Below are 22989 nucleotides of genomic sequence, written 5' to 3'. Positions count from 1 at the left end.
TAGGGTGCAGGTTATGGAACTATATACAACATGTAATGTGGAAAGTTTTTGTCGCAGAGTTTCTTTAAGGTATGTGCAATTAAAAGCGATGCTGTATAAATAAGTGTACCTCGCAGTTCTCTTATTTTTGTTGCAATATTGTGTGGAGTGAAAGTTCAGTTCTTGAAAAAAGATGTATTGAGTTATAATTTATCAATGATAGCGAGAACCATATTAGCCTCCAGAGAAAAAGTCATAGTAGATGTGAGTAACAGTACAACAACAAACCACAAAACATCATTGACTTTGTTGAGAGATAATTGATTAGCGTTGTGAGATGTGATTGTGATATTCTGGTTTGTTGCTATATTTAGAGTATCCTTGAGCAAGAAAAAAAAATCCTTTCAAAACAGAGGGGGATAAGCACCTAAATTGGTAACATTTTGGCTTATTTTTCTATGACAAGAACTCTTCCAATGTGGAATACCATGCAGTCTCACAACCTGAGAAGAAGAAAACTTTTTTTTTTTTTTTTTTTTTTGGGGGGGGGGATAGGGGTATTGGATTTCAGTTGATTTAAAATACATCACCATTCAACTTTGATGCCCTACATCCACTGTTAGAATAATAGAAATGAAAAGCTGATCATATTATTCTTGCTTTGAAGTATAGGAGTCATTTTGAAATTCAGCACTGACCCTTGCATGTAACGATAGGGCCCCACAGAAGATCAATACAAACTTTTCAACGACACGTGGCTTAGGCCTACTGTCATAATTTTCAGACTTTGTCTATCACACTCATTGTTCATTTTCTGTTCATGTCTAATTCCAGCATGATTTCAGCTATAATTATACAAATCTGCAATCCAGCACTCAAACATTAATGAGAATGAAATATTTTTCTTAATTAAAAAGCAAAATCTTTGCTTGTATATTCTTAAAGTTCCTTCAAATAATTCAGTAAAAAAAAAAAATGCAATAAATAAAATGAACACAATGTTGTATTGATTGCATATTCTATGGTGTACATGTGCAGTGGCAGATCCAGGGCAGACTGGATGGGTGCCCCCTCTTTATTTTTGTTAAAACAAAAGAAATAAAAAGAAAAAAAGGGGGAGCGCACGCCCCCACCCCCTGTAATTTCGTAAAGGCGCCCTCCCTTTTACAGAATTCCTAGAACTGCCCCGATGTGTAATAGAAAAACATCGCATTCACAACAAAATTTTTGATAAACTCAAAATGGATTCATTCTATGTTCAACACACACGCACGCGCGCACACATAAACATATCAGTAATCAAAACAAACAAACCAACAACGACAGCGCAGTATGTTTACGAAGCTTTGAGGAAACCACAGAAATCTATTCCGTGGGGGAAATTCGGTCCAGGCCATCACCAGATCGCGAGTCGCATCGCGAGTCGGATCGCAATTGAATCCGAGGCTTGCATGTACCGGGGAGACGAGCTCCTGCGACGAGCTTCTGCGACGCGATGCGAACGCTAAAGACTAGTTTGTAGTGTGAGGCAAGGGAAAGGCGCAGCATGGACGAAACAAGGCAAAAACGGGGCCATCGAATCAACAAGGAGCTATCTGCAGTTGATCCATTGAGCTAGATTCTGAGAGAAATGGTAATTGGTATATCCGTACTGATTAATCTGAAAAGATAACGTGTTGGCAAAGATCATCGATATCGCTTTTAATGGCAAATCTCCGGAATTCCGAATAATTAAAGGTCTCCCGTGTCGAGCGAGGTGTTGTTAGTCCCATCTGCTGGTTTCTGTGTCGAGCGCGGACTTTCTCGGCCATCTCATCTGTGAGCTGAGCTGTGCTGACTGCTGCGTTTATATCTGTGCTGTGAACGGGAGAAGTATTAAACTTGAGACAAAAATTACAAACGTTAGGTTCTACTACATAAGCTTTCATACGTTTGCAGTCGTTTAAATCAGCTTTGTTGAGCAAGTGAAAAGGTACTGCACTAAAGTCTAGACCAAAAATAATTTAATAAAAATAAAATAAACTAAATTTAATGCCTTTAATTTAATTGATCCAGCCCCTAACTTGTTAGTAGGGTAAGGGCACCAGTATTCGGTCAGGCACCGGTATTCGGTCACTTATCACTAGTCACCAGCCAGTAAGTTCAACTGTCACAACACACGCAAATCACACTAATTCACATACTTACACACTCATTCACAACAGGAAACTCCCTTAGCCCCCTCCAAAAATCCATCCAAAATCCCAAATTTTACCGTCAAAAGTGCAGAATCGGCGCTACTTTCCAAAAGCGCGCGCGGAGAAGGCCCAGTTTTAAGAGTATGGGTCGCCGAAAAAGCGCTAAAAATCGAGAAATACGCCGTTCTCTCGCGGGATTTTTCGCTTATCGCAAGCTTGGAGTGTAATGGTATCCTCAAAAACGCAAAAGAAAAACAAAATGTCCGTACGTGCCGATACAGTGTCCCAATGTACAAGGGTTGAATGCAAGTGCCGAGGCCCCAGTATTCGGTCACCAACGGTCGCCGCAACTTCCCCGATGCAATGTTGCCCCTACAAGGTAGCGCGCGTGCGCGTTTTTCAGCTGCCTTGAACACGCATTGACTTTGAACGCGCACATCGCGTGACCGAATACTGGAGCCGATGACCGTATACTGGGGAATTTTCAAGGTGAAATATTTCGCGATTTTGTGCAATTCTGTGAGATATTTAACGAAATGAAAGTTGAGATTAAAGAAATTTGATATATTTCACATACATTGCTGTAGATATGATGTATGTATGTATTATTTTAGTTTGAAAAATATTGCAAAAAAGCTTAAGTGACCGAATACTGGGGATGTTACCCTACTAAAGAATTAAAATTGCTGTCTGTCGGTTTACATATGCGTAATTTACCATCATCCTCATCATCAGCTGCTCATCCAGCAATTAACTTTATTGAGCGACACCCTCCTGTCACAGACTCCTATTCATGATGTTTGAAGAGATGAAATGATAAGCAGAACTTAGTCAGTGTGGAAGACAAGTTCAAACTGAAGTCCTAGTGCAGTGAAGAATTGAGACTTAAAATTACCTAAAATCACATTCACTGTCTTCAGCATCTTTTCTCATTTTCACGATTTTGGACCAACATTTAACAAGGAAAATTTAGAAAGTCTGCAGTAACGTTACATTGTATCTTCCATGATCTTGTGTAGGCATGCAGAACTTGACCCCAACAGTAAAATTTACTTGATAATGTAAGGTTGTAACTTGTTTTAATCCCTATTTGATAGTAAAACTAAGACTTGACAAAGCTAAGAAGAACATTGATTTTTTGTTGACTTTTCATTGCATAAGTGTAATTTCTGAATTCTGTGCTTAGATATCTCAGTACTATATAGAGTTTAGGCCTAGACCATATTGACTTGTCAAACTCTAAAGCATTTGATTGAACATACCATAATTGTACAATTTTGCTTCATAAACTTCCCCTAAAAATTGTGGTTTTCATGAAAACATTCCAAGCGGTTATAAAAAAATATTCAACAAATCCTGCCCAGCATAAATTTACATGCATTACTACACTCGTGTACAAAATAGATTCAAATGCTGATTATTTGACCAGAAAAGAATTACATGTGGCATAATTCAAGGCTCATTACTTGGCCTACTTTCATTCCTTTAAACCTTGATGCAGTAATCCCTTGTTGCAGCTCTTTTAATCGTACAAAGCTTGCTGTCATACTGGGATGAACTCGGGCTGTGTGTCATGAGGGGGTGCTATTTATGAATGTGTACAACAGTCTCATGCATTGTACAATAAAATGTGACTTTGTGAGTATTAGTGCTCAAGTGCAAGTAAAAACAGTGTGGCGTGGATCCTCCTACATGGTGACAGATCCAGCAGGAGGCTGCATTGTTCTGAGAATGGGTAGAGCAGCTCCTTGGAATATTCTATGTTGGTTCGGCAGTGGTTACTAACACTTTTACTAACCCTTTGCTGTGTACATTGTGTCCAGAGATTGTGTATTGCAGTTTTATTGAAGACTTGCTAAATTCCATAATTCGAAATTGCATCCACGTTTTCATATAGAACAGTTTGCCCTTTACATGTCAGAACAAATTTTAGATGAAAGCTTTTGCCAAGATATATGCTTTTGATATAGTTTCAAAAACAATTATGGGAAATACGGTAATTAATGCATTGTGATAAAGTAGGCTACCTTTCCTGTTCTTTCATTCAGTGCCTTGTGGACCCTTGAGAATGCTCCTGATGGAATGGGCAAGATCTTCACAATGATGGCATATCTCCGCTTGGGAAAATTGTGTCGCTGCTCTGTCAATTTGACCGGTCAAGGACGGTGAGAAAGGACAATGTCTCTTTTGCACATCTGTGCCCGATGCTCTAAGAAATTGCAGAGGTTTATTTCTGCAATGACTCTGAGACCAAACATCATGCTGCATGATCAGATACAGCAAGCACTCTTCTTCACAGCAAGCTCGTGCAGAAACTTGCCCAATATTGCTGGGGTGCAGGTGCTGTCGTCGACATTGCTTGTCTCTAAAGTGGATAAGATGGCCCAGAAGACAAAGACACGGGACCAGTGTCAGAGTGCAGCCCATACTTCAAACATATTCCTCAACAGTGATTTTGAGTCGTCACCCAGCTGCGTCGAATTTGGCGACAGTTTGGAAGTTGAGCACATACTCTCTTTGATAGGCAGACATCTGGAGGAGTTCACACCACAAGATGTCGCCACTTCCATAAACCGACTCTGGGAGTGCATTTGGCATTTTAGATCAGATGTTGATTTGTGGCTGAAGTACCTGGAGACCCTTCAGCACCACGAATTGCTGCCACAGCTTTGTGAGAAAATCTGCCTACATGCGCATTCGATGACAAATGCAGAGGCACTCAACACTCTGTACCTGGTCCTCAAATTTGGTGCACCTGGTGTGACTTCAGAAGCCATTTCTGCTCTCTATGCATCCTGTGCAAGACGAGTTCGGACGTTTGACTTGAACGATGCTGCAATGTTCATACGCTGCGCCCAATCAGTCAAGGACATACTCGATGTTTACAGCATAAACTGTGAGGAAGGTAGTGCTATAATAAGAAATGTGATCGCCCACACCAAGGATCTCCTTGGCCATGCAGACGATGAGCCTGATTCCGGAGCTATGTGCAGATTGTTGCTGGGGCTCTTGCACTGCAGTGTGGATGCCACAGAGCCACTTGTTGCTACCATCACCCAGAAGTTGTATCATGGCATTCCAGAATTGAACACCAGCAAACTCGCCCCACTCTCAAAGGCCGTGTTCCTCTTGGGCAAACATCAGAGTCCCTTTGCCGGACGGATGATGCACCGATTTGCGGAACTTCTCGACGACTTTGCAAGTCCAAGTGATTTTTCTCATATGTTCTATACACTGGCCAATTTGTCTTCCAAGGACATGGAAAGGAGGCTCACAGAGACGTTTCACACACTCTTTGTTGAAGGGGCATCCTTTGGGTTTAATGATCTTCGACGCATCATCCAAGGTTCTCTGCTTCTGAGAGATAGAGTGTGCAAGGAAAGTATCTTGCAGAAGAGTGGTCAGTTACTTCTTCCACAGATCCCAGCCATTTCCCCAATTGAACTTGCCATCATCTACGGCAGCCTGCGCAGGGTGTACCTCCAGGATTATCACTTGAGGGGTCTCCTTGAGGAGCAAGTGGAAAAACATTTCCAAGTTGCTGAAGCACCACATCAGCTGCTCGCTCTCATCGAAGTCCTCAGCCACGACCCCCCGCCTGACCTGAAGCCGCAGATCATCAAGAAAGCCATCCAAATAGTGCCATATTTATCCAATGAGAGGCTCGGACGACTCTGCAATGCAGTCGGCCGTATGAAGATCAGGTCTGGACACTTGCCTACAGTTATTGAAGCTCATGTTCTCGAGAATATAGGCAGCATTACAGATCTTGTCGCCATAAAGAATGTTTCTCATTTCCTGATGTCGTCTAAAACAACCAATGTTGAGCTCAAGAATATCTTCATTGAGAAACTGCACAGAAAACTCAGGGATGCCATCACACCAAATGTTCTTGTCTTTGCCCTGGATGCCTTGAGCAACATGGGCATCAGTGCCAAAGACATTGATCCAAGGGTCTGGGAACAGGTGTTGGTGATGATGCCAAAATTGACCGGCAATGATTTGCGGAGGGTCTTCTTCGTGCTGACTGGTTTCTCAAACAACTTGTCCCCAAAGTCTCCTGATGATCCCGTTGGTCTGCAGGTGCTGCTGAACTATGTGAGGAGATCAGTCTTTGCGACTGAATCTGCATACTTGTCACTTAGCGCCGATGATTCATGCCCAAGGAATGATGAAGAAATGCCTCACTCTCTTCCAGAACTCGATCCCTCCAGGATACGAGATGCACCCACGGCAGTAGCCTTTGCCAAACTCCTCATCCAGCACCGCATCTACAACAAACCCTTCCTCACAGCAATCGAGTCAACCGTCTGGTCTGCCATGGCCGACTTGTCGCCTTTCCACGTCAGTGACATCCTCGAGGTCTTCGTCATTGGGAATTTCCAGCCATCTGGTGAGGAGAAGTTCCTGGAGGAATTGTGTGACTCCAGAGTGTTGCCCTACATGGCAGACTTGGGGCCCTCGAGACTGATTGGCATTGCCCTCCGCTTTGCTGCCCTCCAGTACTTTCCCATGCAGCTCCTCAGCACCATTTTCAGCATAGACTTCTTGCGGACAATGGAGAAAACATATGGTATGTAGAAACACCAAGAAATAATGTTTCATCACAAAATGTGCTTTATAATCTGTCTCATTTTCAGCACTTTCCATATAGGTACCTTCAAAGAGACAGAAATTGGAATCTTTATCTAACTTTTTTACTCTTACATGCGTGACATCTCAGCAAAGACTTCTGATAGTGCTGATATTTGAAGATGTGAAAGAGTAGGCACTTCTGTCCATAAGGAAAAATGATGCATTTCAAGGTTTTGCAATTTCTCTGCATGCAGGATGAAAGAAAGTCATGTTTGAAATTGCCTTTGGTAATTATGTTACCGGTACTGCAACTTATATGTAGATGAGCTTTGTGATCTCATTCTGTTTGTTGTTGTTGTTGTTGTTGACTTCTTCTTCTTCTTCTTTTTTTTTTTTTTTACTCTGCTAGTAGTAGAGCAGATAAGCCCTCAAAATCACGTGAATTGTGCAAAATTTGACTAAAGCATGAAACTTTCACCAGTGTTAGTACATACTATAAGATTTATTTTAAGATCGGGAGGTAAGTCTGATTTGACCTCTGATGACCTCCAGAGGTCAATGTACTTTAGATATCAGAAAATCGATGTTTTTAGACATTTGCAAATGATATATGTGGTTATGTTGCACTAAACATGCATTTATACCACAGAGAAATCATTTCCAGATTCAACAGAGCACTGACAGGTTTTTACCTTTGACCTCTGATGACCTCCAGAGGTCAATGAACTTTAAATATCAAAATATCGATGTTTTTAGACATTTGTGAATGATATATGTGGTTATGATTCGCTAAACATGCATCTATACTTCAGGGAAACCATTTTCTGATTCCACAGAGCATTGACAGGTTTTAACCTTTGACCTCTGATGACCTTTGGAGGTCAATGACCTCAAAATATCATATTGATCTGTGATGTCATCGGTTAATGGTAACCATTGTTAAGATGTACAAAACAAGCATATCTGTCTTACAAGGAAATTGTCTTCATATTCTAAAGAGCAGACAAGTTTCTACCTTTGACCTCTGATGACCTTGAGAGGTCAATGCATCAGAATATCAGAATATTGAAGTATGACATCATTGGTGAAAGGTCAAACATGGTAAGGATGTACAAAACAAGCATATCTGTGTACAATGACATCGTCTTCATATTCCAAGGCACACAGACGAGTTTCTGCCTTTGACCTCTGATGATCTCGAGAGGTCAATGACCTCAAAGTATCAGAATAGTTTGGCATCATCAATGGTAAACATGATGATGTTTTAGAGAGCACTCGTAGGCCCTGTTTATTAACGAGCCATTACCGTTCACCTATGAAAATCACACAAGGTCAAATACCTCGAATGAAATGTGAGGATGTTAATATTGATATTGCGATAGTTAATAGTTAATAATTGTTTATAATGTAGGGCTTACAAACCATGCATTTCTGTTACCAAAAAAGTGGCTACTCATTCCGCAGAACTTTTCTGGTAATTATCTAAGTCGGGTATGTGCACAGAGCAAGGGGTGTCGATCTGTTTTCACGTGGGGGGGGGGGGGGAACTTGGAAAATATGTAAAAGCATAAGTTCATGCATGGTGCAAAGGAATGAAGCGGAGGGGGAGGGGGAGGATGTGGGTGGGGGATTGGATTTTTGCAGGTTTAGACCTGAAATCAGTGATTCAGTGTAGCTCTTGTTTAATGTGTGCGTCATCACTTACTAGTATACGGAAGTTGATGGGGTGTGGGCGCATCTCACCTACCCTCCTCCCAAAGACGAAGTTTTTTTTTTTTTTTTTTTTTTTTTAAGAATCTGATGCATACGTTTTGGGGAATATTTGGAAAATTATGGATCACCAAGGTGTACCAAGTCTATATGGATGGGAACCCAGCAAGCGCAGCGTTGGCGAGGGTAGGGTATTCCACTCCCATTCGACAGAGATCTTGTATTTTGAGAAATGAGATTCAACGACCTGGCACACAGGCGCTTTTGAAGGACTACCTCGAAATTTGTATCAAAAAGGTGTAGTAAGTCAGCCATCTATGGAGGAAGACCAATCCACAGAAGGATGTGGGTGGAGGTATCCCCCTCCCACATTATGGAGCTTTTGCATTCTTTTGTTTGCAATTCAATGATCTCGTGCCACTCTTGGTTGAACTACCATTTTGAAAAAAAAAGTCCATACCCAATGTGTAGCCATAATCAATGCATGGAGGAGAGGTTGATACAGCGAGAGGAGGGTATGAAAGGGGCTGTCCCCCAATCCTTCCCATGCGAGGGAGCCTTTGCAGTAAGAATAGGAATGTAAAAAAAAAAAATCTAGTATACACATTTATGATGGAATATTTGGGAAATTATCAGTAAAAGGAGTGTACCAAATCTAAGGGTAGAAACCGAGGAGGGATTGTTAATTGAAAGATACACTACCCCCTCCAACAAGAGGGATTTTCTTTAATATGTCGGAACTGAAATTAAAGATCTAGTACATACTTTGTGATGATATAGAACAAAAATGGGACAAAAGCACTTAGCGTATATGGAAGGGGACATAACGAAAGATAGTGTGGGAGAGGGGGTATGCAAAGGAGATTCTGCCTTTTAATCTGGTGCATACTATAGCTAAAATGTTCAGTGACAATTCATTTTCTGTCAAAAAAGTGAAGAAAAAAATCTCAATCTCAGGAAATACTTGGAGGCAAAGTTTTATGTCCCCACCATTCCCCCTCCCATATTTTCTCGGGAGGCGGGGCAAATGCCTCTTGCCCTCCAAAATGAACAATCGTGCATATATAGAAAAGCCTTTTCATCTTTGGAATTCAAATAAAAATATCTCTTAAAAACATTTTTCATAGAATAAGGGAAATTATCATTCCCCAAAGTATGTTATATCTGTGGAAGGAACCAAGCAGGGGGAAGGAGTCTATCGAAAGGAGATATCCCCTCTCACAGAAGGGAGATTTTGCATTTCAGAATTAAATTTTAACAATCCGATGCACACTTAAAGTGAAAAACTTGGGCAGTTTTCTGTCTAAAAAGCAAAAAAACAAAAAACAACAACAAAAACTAACAACAACAAAACATAGTCCACATCTCAGAATTTAATGGGGTGGGGGTCAACTATCCCTGCCACCACCCCACCCCTCTTCCAAACTAATGCCCCGGTATGTGCATGTGTTTTATTCCACTTGTTGAAAAGAAGAGAGAGTTTTAAGAAACAATATTGTTCAGTGGTCGCTATCCCAGTCAAGTAAATTGTTTATCAATAGGTGATTTCCTTCACCTGTATACCTTAAGATACCCGTATTTGCCTTGCACGTTATTACATCTATTTCTTTTTCAGTATTCTCGTTTATATTTTGATGTGAAAGTTGTTTACTTTGCCACGATTTTATTTGTACATAGAAAAAATAATCCAAGACTGAAAATGAAACTGATACAATATCTAATGATTGACATGATGCACATATTGTGTATTTCTATATAAAAGTGAGCAATTCAAAAGGCGTGTACTCATTTCACATGAACATTAGCGATGATCCTCTGACCTCTGGAGGATATTGAAAGATATGCATCAAAATGTAAGAATATTGATGTCTGGTCTCATTGGTTTGTAATGGCCTGCTGCTTATGAAATAATAATTATATTTTAAAAAAATGCATTTTGTGTGTGTGTGTGTGTGTGTGTGTGTGTGTGTGTCCAAAATTGTATGCAGAGTATTCCACACACAGTTCAATTTTGACTTCCATCTAGGACAATGAGCGGTTACTTTTTTCTCAACTACACTGTAATATCAAAATCTATTGAAAAAACACGGTGGCGGCTGGGTCTAACACATTATCATTCCTTTTCGTTGGAGATCCATGCGGGATGGTCAAAACAAACATAAAAATAGATATCTCAGACCTAGTTGTTATAACAAAGCATCATATCCTCATATACCCAACCCAACCCTCTATGCCCAGACAATGTAAACCACCCCATGGACTTACTTGGAGCTTTAGAATATCCTTTGTCAACAGAGAGAGACATCCAAACCTTTGCAGTGCCAACTAAGATCTGCCATGGAACTGATTGGTATTGGCTCTGCATCATTGACAGCAGATCTCGTTTCCTATTCTCCTCCTCCTCCTCCTTCTTCTTCTTCTTCTTCTTCTTCTTCTTCTTCTTCTTCTTCTTCTTCTTCATTATACTGTGTAATCTTGTAATATTCTGCCATGGAGCCTTTTCTTAATTGGTTAAAGAAGGTATCCAAAGAGCTATATGAAGCAAAAAACAACAAACAAATGCAAAAACAAAAAGAGAGACATATGTATCTTTAATAACAGAACTGAATATTGAGTATCTCTCTCCTGAAGTGTTTCAAAGAGATACAAGAGACAGTGGTGGAGAGTAGCCGCCACCTTTTTTTGGAGTAGGCCTACTTTGTGTTCTTGCAAATGATGCCTGATATTTTTGGTCATTTGCCCTTTTTGAAGAATGCAGCAATAGAGCCACAACTTCCTGCGGAGTGGATATTGTGGGGTTCTTGATGCAGAACATCATCGCTGAATTTGCCTGAGCTGTAATTTCTTACAGGGATTGCCATTGTAGTTTTGTTTTGTTTTGCTTTGTTTTGTTTTTCAAGTGTGGCTGTAACACTGCTTGTTTTGCATATGATGGTCATTGCAGCTAAAGAGTGCATATCTTCTCTGGATCATTCCAAACTTCATGATGTTTCACCTGGGTGAATGGATCCCAGATGATGCATGCATTTTCCAGGACAGTCCTGAGCGGCATGGAGTAGCAAAACACCTGAACTTTATGATACTCGTATCTTCGTCAGGAGAGAGTCTTTGGTTGAAGTACAACCTATTTAAGCTGCTGTGGCGATTTGATTCCAGCTGAGCCTCCTATTGGAACTCCAAAATATTTTGCACAATCCGCTTTCTCCATGGTTTGCCATGAATGCTTATCTATTCCCTGGGTAGGTCTCGGATGGCAATGGCTAGTTGCAATACACAGGATTGCTTCATGTGGAATGCATGTTGGGCCTCACAGTATGTCGAAGTTTTCAAGATGGTCCATGATGTCGCAGCTGTGGACTGTATACTCCAGGACCATGAGTCATTCATCGCAGTCATACTGTAACAACCCACCAGCTTTACACTGGCCAATACAGGCCCACCAGCTGGAAACTATGCAAATATTGCCCATGAGCTTGACACTTAGGCAAACCAATCCCATAATGAGTCCGACAAATGGGGGAAAAGATCTATGAGACTTACACTGGATAGATTAAACACTCTGTATATCAGTCTCGTGGGCCTTGTTTTCCTCGAGTGTCGAGATAATGGCCATATTTGCTAGTCTACATAACTAACCCAAACATAACAGTTGTATTTGAGGTCACTGCCATCACTCAAGAAACTTAAGCTTTATTTCTGAAGTAATTGACCTCTCACATTTCAGAGACCTGTTACTATAAACCAATGCTCTGTGGAATATGCATACATACTTTGATCAAAACATCAATGCGTGATTTGTACATGATTAAGCATTTACGATTACACCAATGAAGCCAAACATCAATACAGGTAAGCCTACACACGTGACCTCAGTGACCTCTCATTGTCCTGAGAGGTCAAAGTTGGATATAATGCACAGGCTAATGACCAATGTTCCATGGAATGACAAGATTCTTCTATTATAGCATAAATGATTGTACATCGGGTATTACAAAGTTGACCATTGACTATACATAGAATATCAATATTCTGATATTTTGAGGTCATTGACCTGTCACCTTCCTCAGAGGTCAAAGGTAGAGACACGTGAGTAATTTCTCTTGCTCTGTGGAACAGGAAAACAATTCAATTGTAATACAAATGAATATAACATCTAAATCATGTTTGTCATCAACCAATTGCACCAAATATCAATGTTCTGACATTTTTAGGTCATTGGCCTCATCATAGGTCATCTGAGGTCATCAGAGGTCAAAGGTAGAAATCTGACTCGAAAGGCTCAGTGGAACATTGAGGCAATTCCTCTTACAAAAATTAGTTTTTAGTACATAATTATCGTGTTTCAGTTATGAGTGACGCATTAAAATATCAATTTTCTGACATTTTGAGGTCATTGACCTCTTAAGGTCATCTGAGGTCAAAGATAGAAACCTGTCAGGGCTCTGTGGAATATAAAGGCAATTTCACAGTAACAAAAATTAAGTTTTAGTACATCATTACTGTGTTTTATCATTAACCAATGATGCAAAATATCAATTTTCTGACATTTTGAGGTCATTGACCTCTGGAGGTCATCAGAGGTCAAAGGTAGAAACCTGTCAGGGCTCCGTGGAACATAAAGACAATTTCACTGTGACAAATATTAAGTTTTAGTACATCATTACTGTGTTTATCATTAACCAATGACGCAAAATGTCAATTTCCTTAGATTTTGAGGTCATTGACCTCTAGAGGTCATCAGAGGTCAATTCAGACTTACCTCCCGATCTTAAAATTAATCTTATAGCATGTACTAACAATGGTGAAAGTTTCATGCTTTAGTCAAATTTTGCACAATTCTTCGGCTTATCTGCTCTACTATAGTGTCAAGAAACTTATCTAGCCAGCTCCAAGATCTGAATCGCATTGTGTGCCTGGACTTCCCTGAGCTCCGAGTGCCTTGGTTCAGTCAGCAGGTTGCTCACAAAGCAGGTGAGTTTTATATGATAGGCAGTGCTCTAGTCTGACTTTGTAAAGCCTGGTTGTTTGGACTCACTCTACCATTGGTAGTAAATGCTCTATGGATGAGATGGAAGTAAATATGATGTGCAACTTTTGACTTCAGATCAGAATGTATTCACATGTCAAACAAACATTGATAATGGTGTGGGGAGAGTTACGCATCTTGCCAAGAGTTATTCTAGCTTTGTTAAACCTGTCATGGTCATTTTTTTTTTCTGTTTGGTAAACAGTTTGAACAACGTTACTATCTCCCCTGTGTCTTCCCCACCACACCCCCCCCCCCCCTCCTCCCAATATTAGGTATCTAGTCCAGTTGGGTTTGGAGTTTGAAAGATATGTAAATTATCAATGGCATTAGGATCTTTAAACATTTGACAGTGTCTGCATGCATGACTGTACCTTTCATTTCATGTTTATGTGTTATGATGGTGTAATGAATTTCATTCAGCTTTCTGTGACCATAGCAGTGTGTGTTTGCATCATGATTTTTTATTCATCTCTTCTCTGTTCTTTCTTTAAAAAAAAAAAAGCACAAAAGCAACTCTCCGCCAAAGGTACTGTGCCTTGCCACAAGTTTTGCAACATTTATTTGCTTTTCTTTCTCAAATTGATTCCATTTTTCTTGGTCTTGTGTTCACGCATTACATTTGTATTATGTGTAACTAATAATCCCTAGGTTTTTGTGAACACTCATCCCACTTTGTTTACACTCTGTAGAAAGTATGAAAGTATTGCTTAAAAGAGATGGAAAGATAATCTTGATTTTTGAAATCTAAATATGAATTTTTGACTGGAACTGGTAGGAAATCTAGACATGGTGCATTCTGCTTTAAGGCTGCATTTTACTAACTATGCTAAAAAAATTGACTTTCCCTTGGCCATTCTTCTTCCATTCTCAAACTTTGAGATCAACATAAGAGGTCTTCTGAGGATGTGATGTGTCACCACATTGCTTTAAAAAAGCTGCAAAAATAATGCAGACATAACTGCAAGCCAGGTGGTCTAGCTAAAAATTAGAAGAGTCTGTCACCTGTTTCAGCAATGGATGAAAAGGAAATTGGTGATTTAATACCATATACTGTATGTCATATATTTCACAAGCATAGTAATTCCCAAATCAGAACTTGTAAGACCAACTTGTGAGTGGTTGATATACATTGTATGTGATCGAGAACTTCCAGGAGGAAATGAAAATCAAATAGCATATACCTTTTCAGGAGAAAATCAGCGTCTTCCCATCCAAAGACCAACATTGCATGTCAATATTTTTTTGAATGGTCAGTTTTGCAGATATCGGTCGGCTTCTTAAATTCATGAAATCAAAACAAGACAAAAACACACACATAGTGAAGTAGGTTGTGTATACAGCAGTACATCTGAATTCTAGGCATACAATGTACAAGTGTAATTCTTTGGTAGCATCAGAACTGTCTGACCTCATTACTGTTTATTTCAACTCTTGCATGGCATGGCATTTGCTGTTCCTGAAAAATACTGTTTTACAAATCAGGCATTAAAGGACAAGTTCACCTTCATAAACATAAGGATTGAGAGAATGCAGCAATATTTAGTAGAACACATCAGTGAAAGTTTGAGGAAAATTGGACAATCGATGCAAAAGTTATGAATTTTTAAAATGTTTGTGTTGGAACCGCTGGATGAGAAGACTACTAAGGCTCGTGATGTCATATGAGTACAACAGTATAAAGAAAATGTAAAGAAAAATTCAACATATTTTCACTTTTTTCGCATGATAAAAGAGCACTTGACTTGCCTCTTTCTAAAGGCAGGGGGAATAATATTACCCATAACATATGTCAGTAACGAGTCAAGGGAATGTGTACTTTTTTCAAAAGATGAAATTTTGTAAAATTTTCTTTATATTTTCCTTATATTGTTGTACACATGTGACATCATACACTGCAGTAGTCTTCTCATCCAGCGGTGACTGCACAAAAACTTCAAAAATTCATAACTTTTGAACGGATTGTCCGATTTTCCTCTAACTTTCAATGATGTGTTCTACTAATAGTGCTACATTCTCTCAATCCTTATGTTAATGAAAGTGAACTTGTCCTTTAAACTATAACCATTTTACTGAACATGACATCTTTTAGATTAAGTTTTGATGACTGTAAGTAATTTGTAGTCAGTAATTGAGTTTGTTTTGGCCAATAAACATCTGGTATAAGGAATTGTATAAACTTAGATAATGAAGTCAAACGTTTGAATGAAGAGGTGAGCTTTAAGTCGGGGGAATGCATTGCTAAGTTTCATAATGCAGAGCTGAAAGTTAGTGTGGCTTGATTCCAAAAACTTGTGAGCCATAGTCTCTATTCGAGTTGTCATCAATGAGAGATCCAAATTCAATATCTCTTCACTTCATACACCTTTGTTTCAAGTAACAAGCATTTAAATTTTTGCATTTTGGTCTATTAACTCTACATTGTACTATTGTAATTTTTATAGCTCAATACGGTGTGTTGTCTTTATGGGCAGCTTTCATGAGATTTTCATCTATAATGCAAATATCTGTCTTTCATTATACCCAGACCCATTGGTTATCAGTTTGCCTCTCATTGTCTTTTCATGACTGCTGTTGTTTGTGGGGTTTTCACTTTGTTTTGTTATGTTTTTTTTTTTGCACTTTTTCTTACTGATAATGCATTTATTTTCTCTTGTTACCACAAGTTAGAGGTGTTTTTTTTTAGTGCGTTGTCACTATTTTGCCTTGTTTCTATCTTCTGCAGCAACATAATCACCTTTTGCCATCACAAAAAGTGTAGCGTGCTACTTACCATCATATTTCAATTCATCTTTTCATGACTTACTTCAACAATGTTTCAGCCCCACGTTTTCACGACATATTTCACCAAAATTGCATGTTAATAGACAGATACACTGTGTAGGCTGATGTTGTATGGGCGGTACTAACAATTAACAATCTGCAATACCCATGGTGACTGACATTTTCATTAATAACTGTCATTTTGATTCGTGTCAGGGAGATCCCCACTGCACTACCTGAAGCTTGATGTAGAGTCTGTTCTCGTGGACATCCTTGGGGGACCATCTTTCTTGCGTAAGAATGCTGTGACTCCCTATGCGTACACTATAGGTGAGTACTGACCATTCAAGCTACAATCTTTGTCAGATTTCCACCATAAAAATCTGTGATGCAAATTAGTACATCTGAACAACACAAGAATAAACAAAGAAATGTGTGTTTCAAATCTTTAATAATCTGTAGCAAATTTATAACAGTTTTGCAAGCATATGCACTTGTTATTGGGGTTTTTTTTTTTGTTAAAAAAAATATATTTTTTGTTTCTATCAAAAATGGAAAAATGACTGAACGAATGAAAGAGTGAATCACTGGTAGCTTTATTTTAGGATTAATTATTGTAGATGACAATGCATCTTTTTATATATACATGTATATATATTTGTAAATCTTAATAGCTGGAGCAAAATTCAAAATACAATCAAATGAAGGTCATTCCATTGTCATCACAGGACATTTACATTCATTACAGAAATCTATTTGATTTTGCATTTTTGCTTTCAAAACAGGTTTTTGCAATTGCCATCAAAACTGTTTCTGTCATATATCCTAAAGTAGTGACATGATTTGTTCATGTGAGAATCTGTTACTGTAAAAGCTGTAAGTGTTATTTTCAAAAGGGTTTAGTTTTCATAATTTTTTGAATTACTGTTGAGCTGCAAAATCAAGAACACACAAAAATATTGCATGGCACAGTTGAGTGGCAGAGTGAACTACAGCATCACTGTCAGATCAGGAAAAACAACATCTCACGAAAATGTCTGTGACCTCATTCTTGAAAGTATCTGTACGCAAATATAACAGCTTTTACAGTACACTTGTATATGTATGTATCAACTTTTCAAGTTTGCCCCCAACACTATTAGCAGACTCGTAGTAACAAGCTATTTTGGTCTTTTCCTACTGAAACCCGATGGCAGATTTTGAATGCCTCCTGGACAGCAGTGGCAACCCTGTCGAGTACATAAATCACAGCTCACTCGGAAGTCGAGTGTCGAGGCAGGATGAGGTTGGAGCTGTCCAGCACTCTTCGAAGATGGTCACACCAGACACGGGCAGTCTGCCTGGTGTTCATAGGTATATACAATATACTTGGTGTGTTGGGATAAGAATGGTGCCAAGCAGTTTGGATAATGCAAGTCAAGGTATTACTTTGCAATATGAATACAGAAGACTCCTGTTATGATGAAGTCCTCAGGACCACTAATTTTTTTTTTTTTTCCGATATATCCAAATGAATAAAGTGTATAAAGATGTCTAGATGATAATTTTGGGCCCTGAATTTTACTTCATTCGTATCGGAAATTTTGTTATAACCATGTTCGTTATAACGGGAGTGCACTATTATAGTTATTATCCAGATAGCAGAGAAGCCAGATATTATATTTTACAATATTTAGTATGTTTCTATGTCATCAAAGAATGAGAGCCTTTTTTATATTAGATATATTTTGGGGGATTGTGAATAGAATTCAGCTGCTTTGTATCATAAATGTACAATTTTCCCATTATAAAGGGGGTGGCTAGTAACTGATCAGTGGGAATCAGTGGGAGTGCTGGGGGATGATTGTTCCAATCCTTGTGGGATTCATTTAAGAGTACATTATATATCTATTGTGTGAAAATGATTTGCTTCAGAATGGTCTCACTGATTCCCACTGATCAGTTACTAGCCATCCCCTTTGAATTAAGAGTGATTTTTTGCTTCAGTTTTTTTTCTTCTGAATGTGCATTGGTATGTTTTGTCATATGCAGTAGTTGGCACCAAGGAAATATAATATTCATCAAATATGATCACATTTTTATCAGGGATGTGATAAAGCAATTTGCTTGTCAGAGCTTTTTTTTTCACCACAAGGCACTGCTTTGTTGTTGTTGTTTGCTTTTTTTGTTGTTTTTGGGGAGGGGGGTTAACAATATCTAAGAGTTCTGCTTTAAATCCGCCGCAGAGAAGGGTGCAATGAAAGGAAGGAACACAGTCATACATGTAAACCTGTGATCCCCTCTGGTCAGCCGATCTCAAGTTGATACCAAAATTTGTAGAAATCTTTTGCACAGAACTGAAAGGGTCGTAATCATGTCTCTTTTATTTACAAGATGTAACAGGGAAGTGGATGTACTTCAAACAATTTAAAAGGGTATTTCACTGGGTCATATTTTTTAATAAGCCAGTGAATGACTTGTTTTAATAGGCAATGTACTTGTTTATCGCCATTGAGGTGTCCCTTATTTGCTGTAGTTGCTGGGAGTTCCACAGCTTTCATTTGCACTGTAGACTAAAACTTTTTGAAAAAAAAAATGCAAATGAAAGTATTTTATTTGCAGACTAAGCTGTGACACTTAAGATGTAAGTGCATGTATGTCATATGGTTTTATTTCTTTCATTGCCTTAACTCTTCAAGAGTTGCCATAGATATCATCCGTCCGACTGACTTGTGTTCCAATATCACCCGCGTCAGCAGCTGGGTGGAAATGAAACGGCGCCATCTAGAGATGCTGGGCTACGAGTACACCACGGTGAGTGTGTGCACAAGGCTACATATTTGAGGAGAAATATTTGTGTTTAACCCTGAAAAAGGCCTTCTCCCTTGTTTGTGTGTGTTTGTGCTTGTTTGTATGCAGGGAGTGAAAATTCGCAAGTCTGTTGAAGTCATTCCATCTTAGTGCATTGTTGCAAGGATGGTTTAGGCTTTGATGTTCCTGTATATATAAACTAAATGTAAAGTACCAAAATTAATATGGCAGCAATACATAAATATGAAAGTACCACCAAGGAATAGTCTTTAATACACAGTGACCAGTTTTAGACATATTACACAGTACCAATCACACAGACAGCTACCAGAATATGGGGGACGGGGCAACGTAGGCCATTGTTTTGTGCTAATTCTGAATAGGAGGGTATAATATGTAGGCAAATCAGTCTTTTTAATCTATCTGTGAAGCTTTTCCAAGACACTAAGTTTGCATAGACTTCAGAGATTTTTTTTTCCCCCAAATGTACAAGAGTAGGAATGTTTGGTATCGGTCACTGGATTAACCCTTAAAGGGTGTGTACAGTTCTGGTCGAGGTTAGGATTTAGCTTTTAACGTTTTGTGAGATATTGAGAAACCACTCTATGAGATGTCAAAGAGCATGCAGTTCTTAGGGGTGTCAAAAGTTTATTCGATGAAAAATCGGTTTTGAAATGGCTGAGATATCCAAAAACAAGGTGAAACAAAGAGATCCTAATAAAGTTGTGGCATGTCGCCTTTTATTATTAGCACTTTTTTAGATATCTCAGCCATTTGAAAACCAATTTTCATCAAATAAACATTGAATCCTTCTTAAAATTACATGCTCTTTCATATTTCATGAGAGGTTTTTCATTATCTCACTTAGGAATGTTCAAAACATGAATCCCCACCTCAACCAGTACTGTACAGTCCCTTTAAAGTGCTCTATTTGTCGGTTGGCCACCCACTGGAGTGCTTTTTTACCGATTGGCGAAGATGTCTGGGATCTAATTGTCAGTGAATACAGATTACCTAATCCCCTTAATCCCTACTGTGTCACCATGGTCTTCCTGTTACACTTACACTCATTGCTCCACCTGAGTGGGCTTTCTAACTTTACGTCTAGGACAGATTTGAAGGTATTGTTGACTGCTGATCAAAAGGCTTGGCAAGGACATGCCCATATTTTTTTCCATGAGTGTTTACATGTGAACACAAATACACACATGCATACATGGGTGGACAATCTTCAATCGTACCTGTGTGATATTCTTGTTTTGAATTTTCTTACAAAACGAATAATTTGCATTGTGATCTTTCCTGTCCATTTTGAGAAAAGTGAACTTTTGCTCTAACAAAAATATCTAATATTCCTAGTATATAAAACGCGCTGTTCTTAAACACGCTATCAAGAAGTCAGGAGCTGTTCGACTGTATACCAGCATGCACACAGAAGAATTTTTGAGGGATTATCATTTTATACTTTTCAGGATGATTTCACTTGTTCAGTTTATATATTCATGCCACCATCATTCAATCACCACAGATTCCCTACACGGATTGGAGTCGCGACCTCCTGTCGACCTTCCAGGCGAAGCGACTGTACCTCTCGGACCTGGTGGGGGGCAACCTGCCCCTCCTTGTGGCAGAGACAGAGGAGGATGCCAAGGCAGCAAGAAGGAAGCCAAGGAGAAATGAGGACATGGTCGACAGGATGCTTGAAGATTGGGGGGAAATGGAAGATGACAAGTAGAGAATCATCATCATCATCATCATCATCATCATCACCACCATTACCACCATCATTGCCATCATCACTATCATCATCGATGTCATCATCATCATCATCATCATCATTATCATCATCATTGTCATCATCATCATCATCACCATCATTGTCATCATCACAATCACCACCATCATCACTATCATCATCGATGTCATCGTCATCATTATCATCATCATCACCATCAGGAGCAACAGCATTGCCATCATCATCACCATCAACGTCACCCCCGCCTTTTCAAACATCGTTGCCAAGGCATCCAAAGCTGTGAAGTCATCATTTAGGGAAGTGACCTGTCCCAGAGATTGAAGATCATTGTTGAATCTTAGATCCTATAGTCAGGACTGACTTACGCTAATGGGAAATGAAATACTGGTAAAGTACATGTAGTTCAGAAAGAGAAGAGGACAATAAGAGATAGATATATTTCTGTGGAGGAGAGGATTACTTAAGACAGACCTTTCTGGGCTAGTTTGAGTGTTATCACCGTTGATGACTGGAATAGACTGCAGCTGATTCTTTGTATTATGCAAGGGGGACTTCTGCATGATTATGTGTATTGTAAGTCTTGATCAGAGACTACATATACACCTAGTATAAAAAAGTATGTTGATATGTGAGATCCCACCTGCATGCATGCACATATTAAATTTATTTACTACTGTACATGTGAGTCTCAAAGGTGCCCTCCATGATAAGTCAGCAATCTTCTATCAACTTTTTGTGGTATTCTGACCCTTATGAGCAATATTTTTCGGATTCAATATGTCCAACAAGCAGAAGAAAGAATTTTCCTGTTCTTGTGAGTGTGTGTGATATCAAGCTACGAATGCAGCAGTAGACAAAATGACTGGTCTAAAAAAGCCTTGTCAAGGCTTTCGGGTCTGACCTTGGATGGCTTGGCCTTTTCAGTAGCTGTCCTTCCATAAATGCATGCAGAGGATTGAATCTTTTCTTGTAAAACCCAGTATTGAATCTGTTCTTGTAAAACCCAGTGAGCCCAGGGGAATTTTGTTACAGAAATTATCATCTTGCGATCGTCAAATTGGCACCTCTTAGTTTCACTGCTCATCTTGTAGTAGAAATTAATTAGATAGAACTGGGGGAATTCATTGAATCTGCACACGACCAGAAAGAAGTATAAAAAGGAATTGCAAATTTGAGAGAGACATAAGAACTTTTCTCTTATAAAATGTGTTACCAATTTGAGAATCACTTACAAATTTAGCAATTAAGAGGTTTGTGCAAATTGGAACAAATTGTTAATTAACAACAAAATGCTGAAACAGAGAATGATTTTGACTAACTTTAATGAATACTTAAACAGTGACTAGTAAAAATTATAGTGATATGATGGCTCAACCAGCTGTGATCAGATCTTGGGTTGCTCCTCGAGTGCATGGATGAAATTGCTGCATGCTGAGAGGAGGAAGTCTCTATAAAGAATGTGCAAAGACCCCTCCCTTGGGATCTCCACTCACACTTTCTACTTTGCTGGCTAGGTATTCATATGAAAAAAATATATATCTACCTCACATGGGATTGTGAGGACTTAAAGAGGGCTTATCAAATTCTAATGGCCTTCAGTGAAAGTAAAAACCACAATGTCTGTGACCTTAAGTACATGGATCTACTTTATTTTCTATTGCACCAAAGACTTTGTTGAACAATGGTGTAGCCACCCAGTGGTTGAAATGAATACTTTTAAGTGTATTGTTATAGGTATTGGCAGGAAGTTTATTTTTTTATGAAAGCTTTAGGATTGTAAAGAAGAAATTGAAATACCATCTTACGAGAGTTTGTACATTGTACTTCCCAAATGCAAGCATGATTACAACTTTTCCATTGCTGTATGCCTTGATTGTTCTATAGTAGTTAAAACAAAACAAAAGCTTTGCCAAAGTACCTTCTCTGTTTTTGTTTTTGCCTTATGTTGTTGTTGTTATTGTTTGTCTTGCAATATGAAAATGACAACTGTATCACTTTTGGTAATTTTCATGGATGTCCCAGACATTTGCTTTCATGTTAGCAGGCGACCTACATGTAACAGTCTGATTATTTGGTGCAATAATATTTTGATATTTCTGAGCAAATGGTATCTATTTTATGTAGTGCATTTTCTGGACAAAAAAAAAATTACTTCAGTAAGCTTACCTTCAATATCCCTAAATCTAATAGTATCTATTTTATGTAGTGCATTT

At 38.9% G+C, this 22989-nt stretch overlaps 1 protein-coding gene across 1 annotated transcript; it reads left to right on the top strand.

Moving 5' to 3' along the window:
* Positions 1-1523: 1523 nt before the first annotated feature.
* Positions 1524-21097, top strand: LOC140244937 (FAST kinase domain-containing protein 1, mitochondrial-like). The gene is made up of 8 exons (XM_072324545.1): positions 1524-1612; positions 4205-6729; positions 13305-13412; positions 16447-16560; positions 17427-17583; positions 18909-19023; positions 20549-20751; positions 20977-21097. Exons 2-8 carry the CDS (start codon positions 4335-4337, stop codon positions 21095-21097), a joined length of 3213 nt encoding a protein of 1070 aa, XP_072180646.1. The 5' UTR covers positions 1524-1612; positions 4205-4334.
* Positions 21098-22989: the final 1892 nt, after the last annotated feature.

The sequence above is a fragment of the Diadema setosum genome, chromosome 21 (assembly GCF_964275005.1).
Source record: "Diadema setosum chromosome 21, eeDiaSeto1, whole genome shotgun sequence".
In the NCBI taxonomy this organism is placed as follows: Eukaryota; Metazoa; Echinodermata; class Echinoidea; order Diadematoida; family Diadematidae; genus Diadema; species Diadema setosum.
This window is presented reverse-complemented; position numbering and strand designations above follow the sequence as displayed.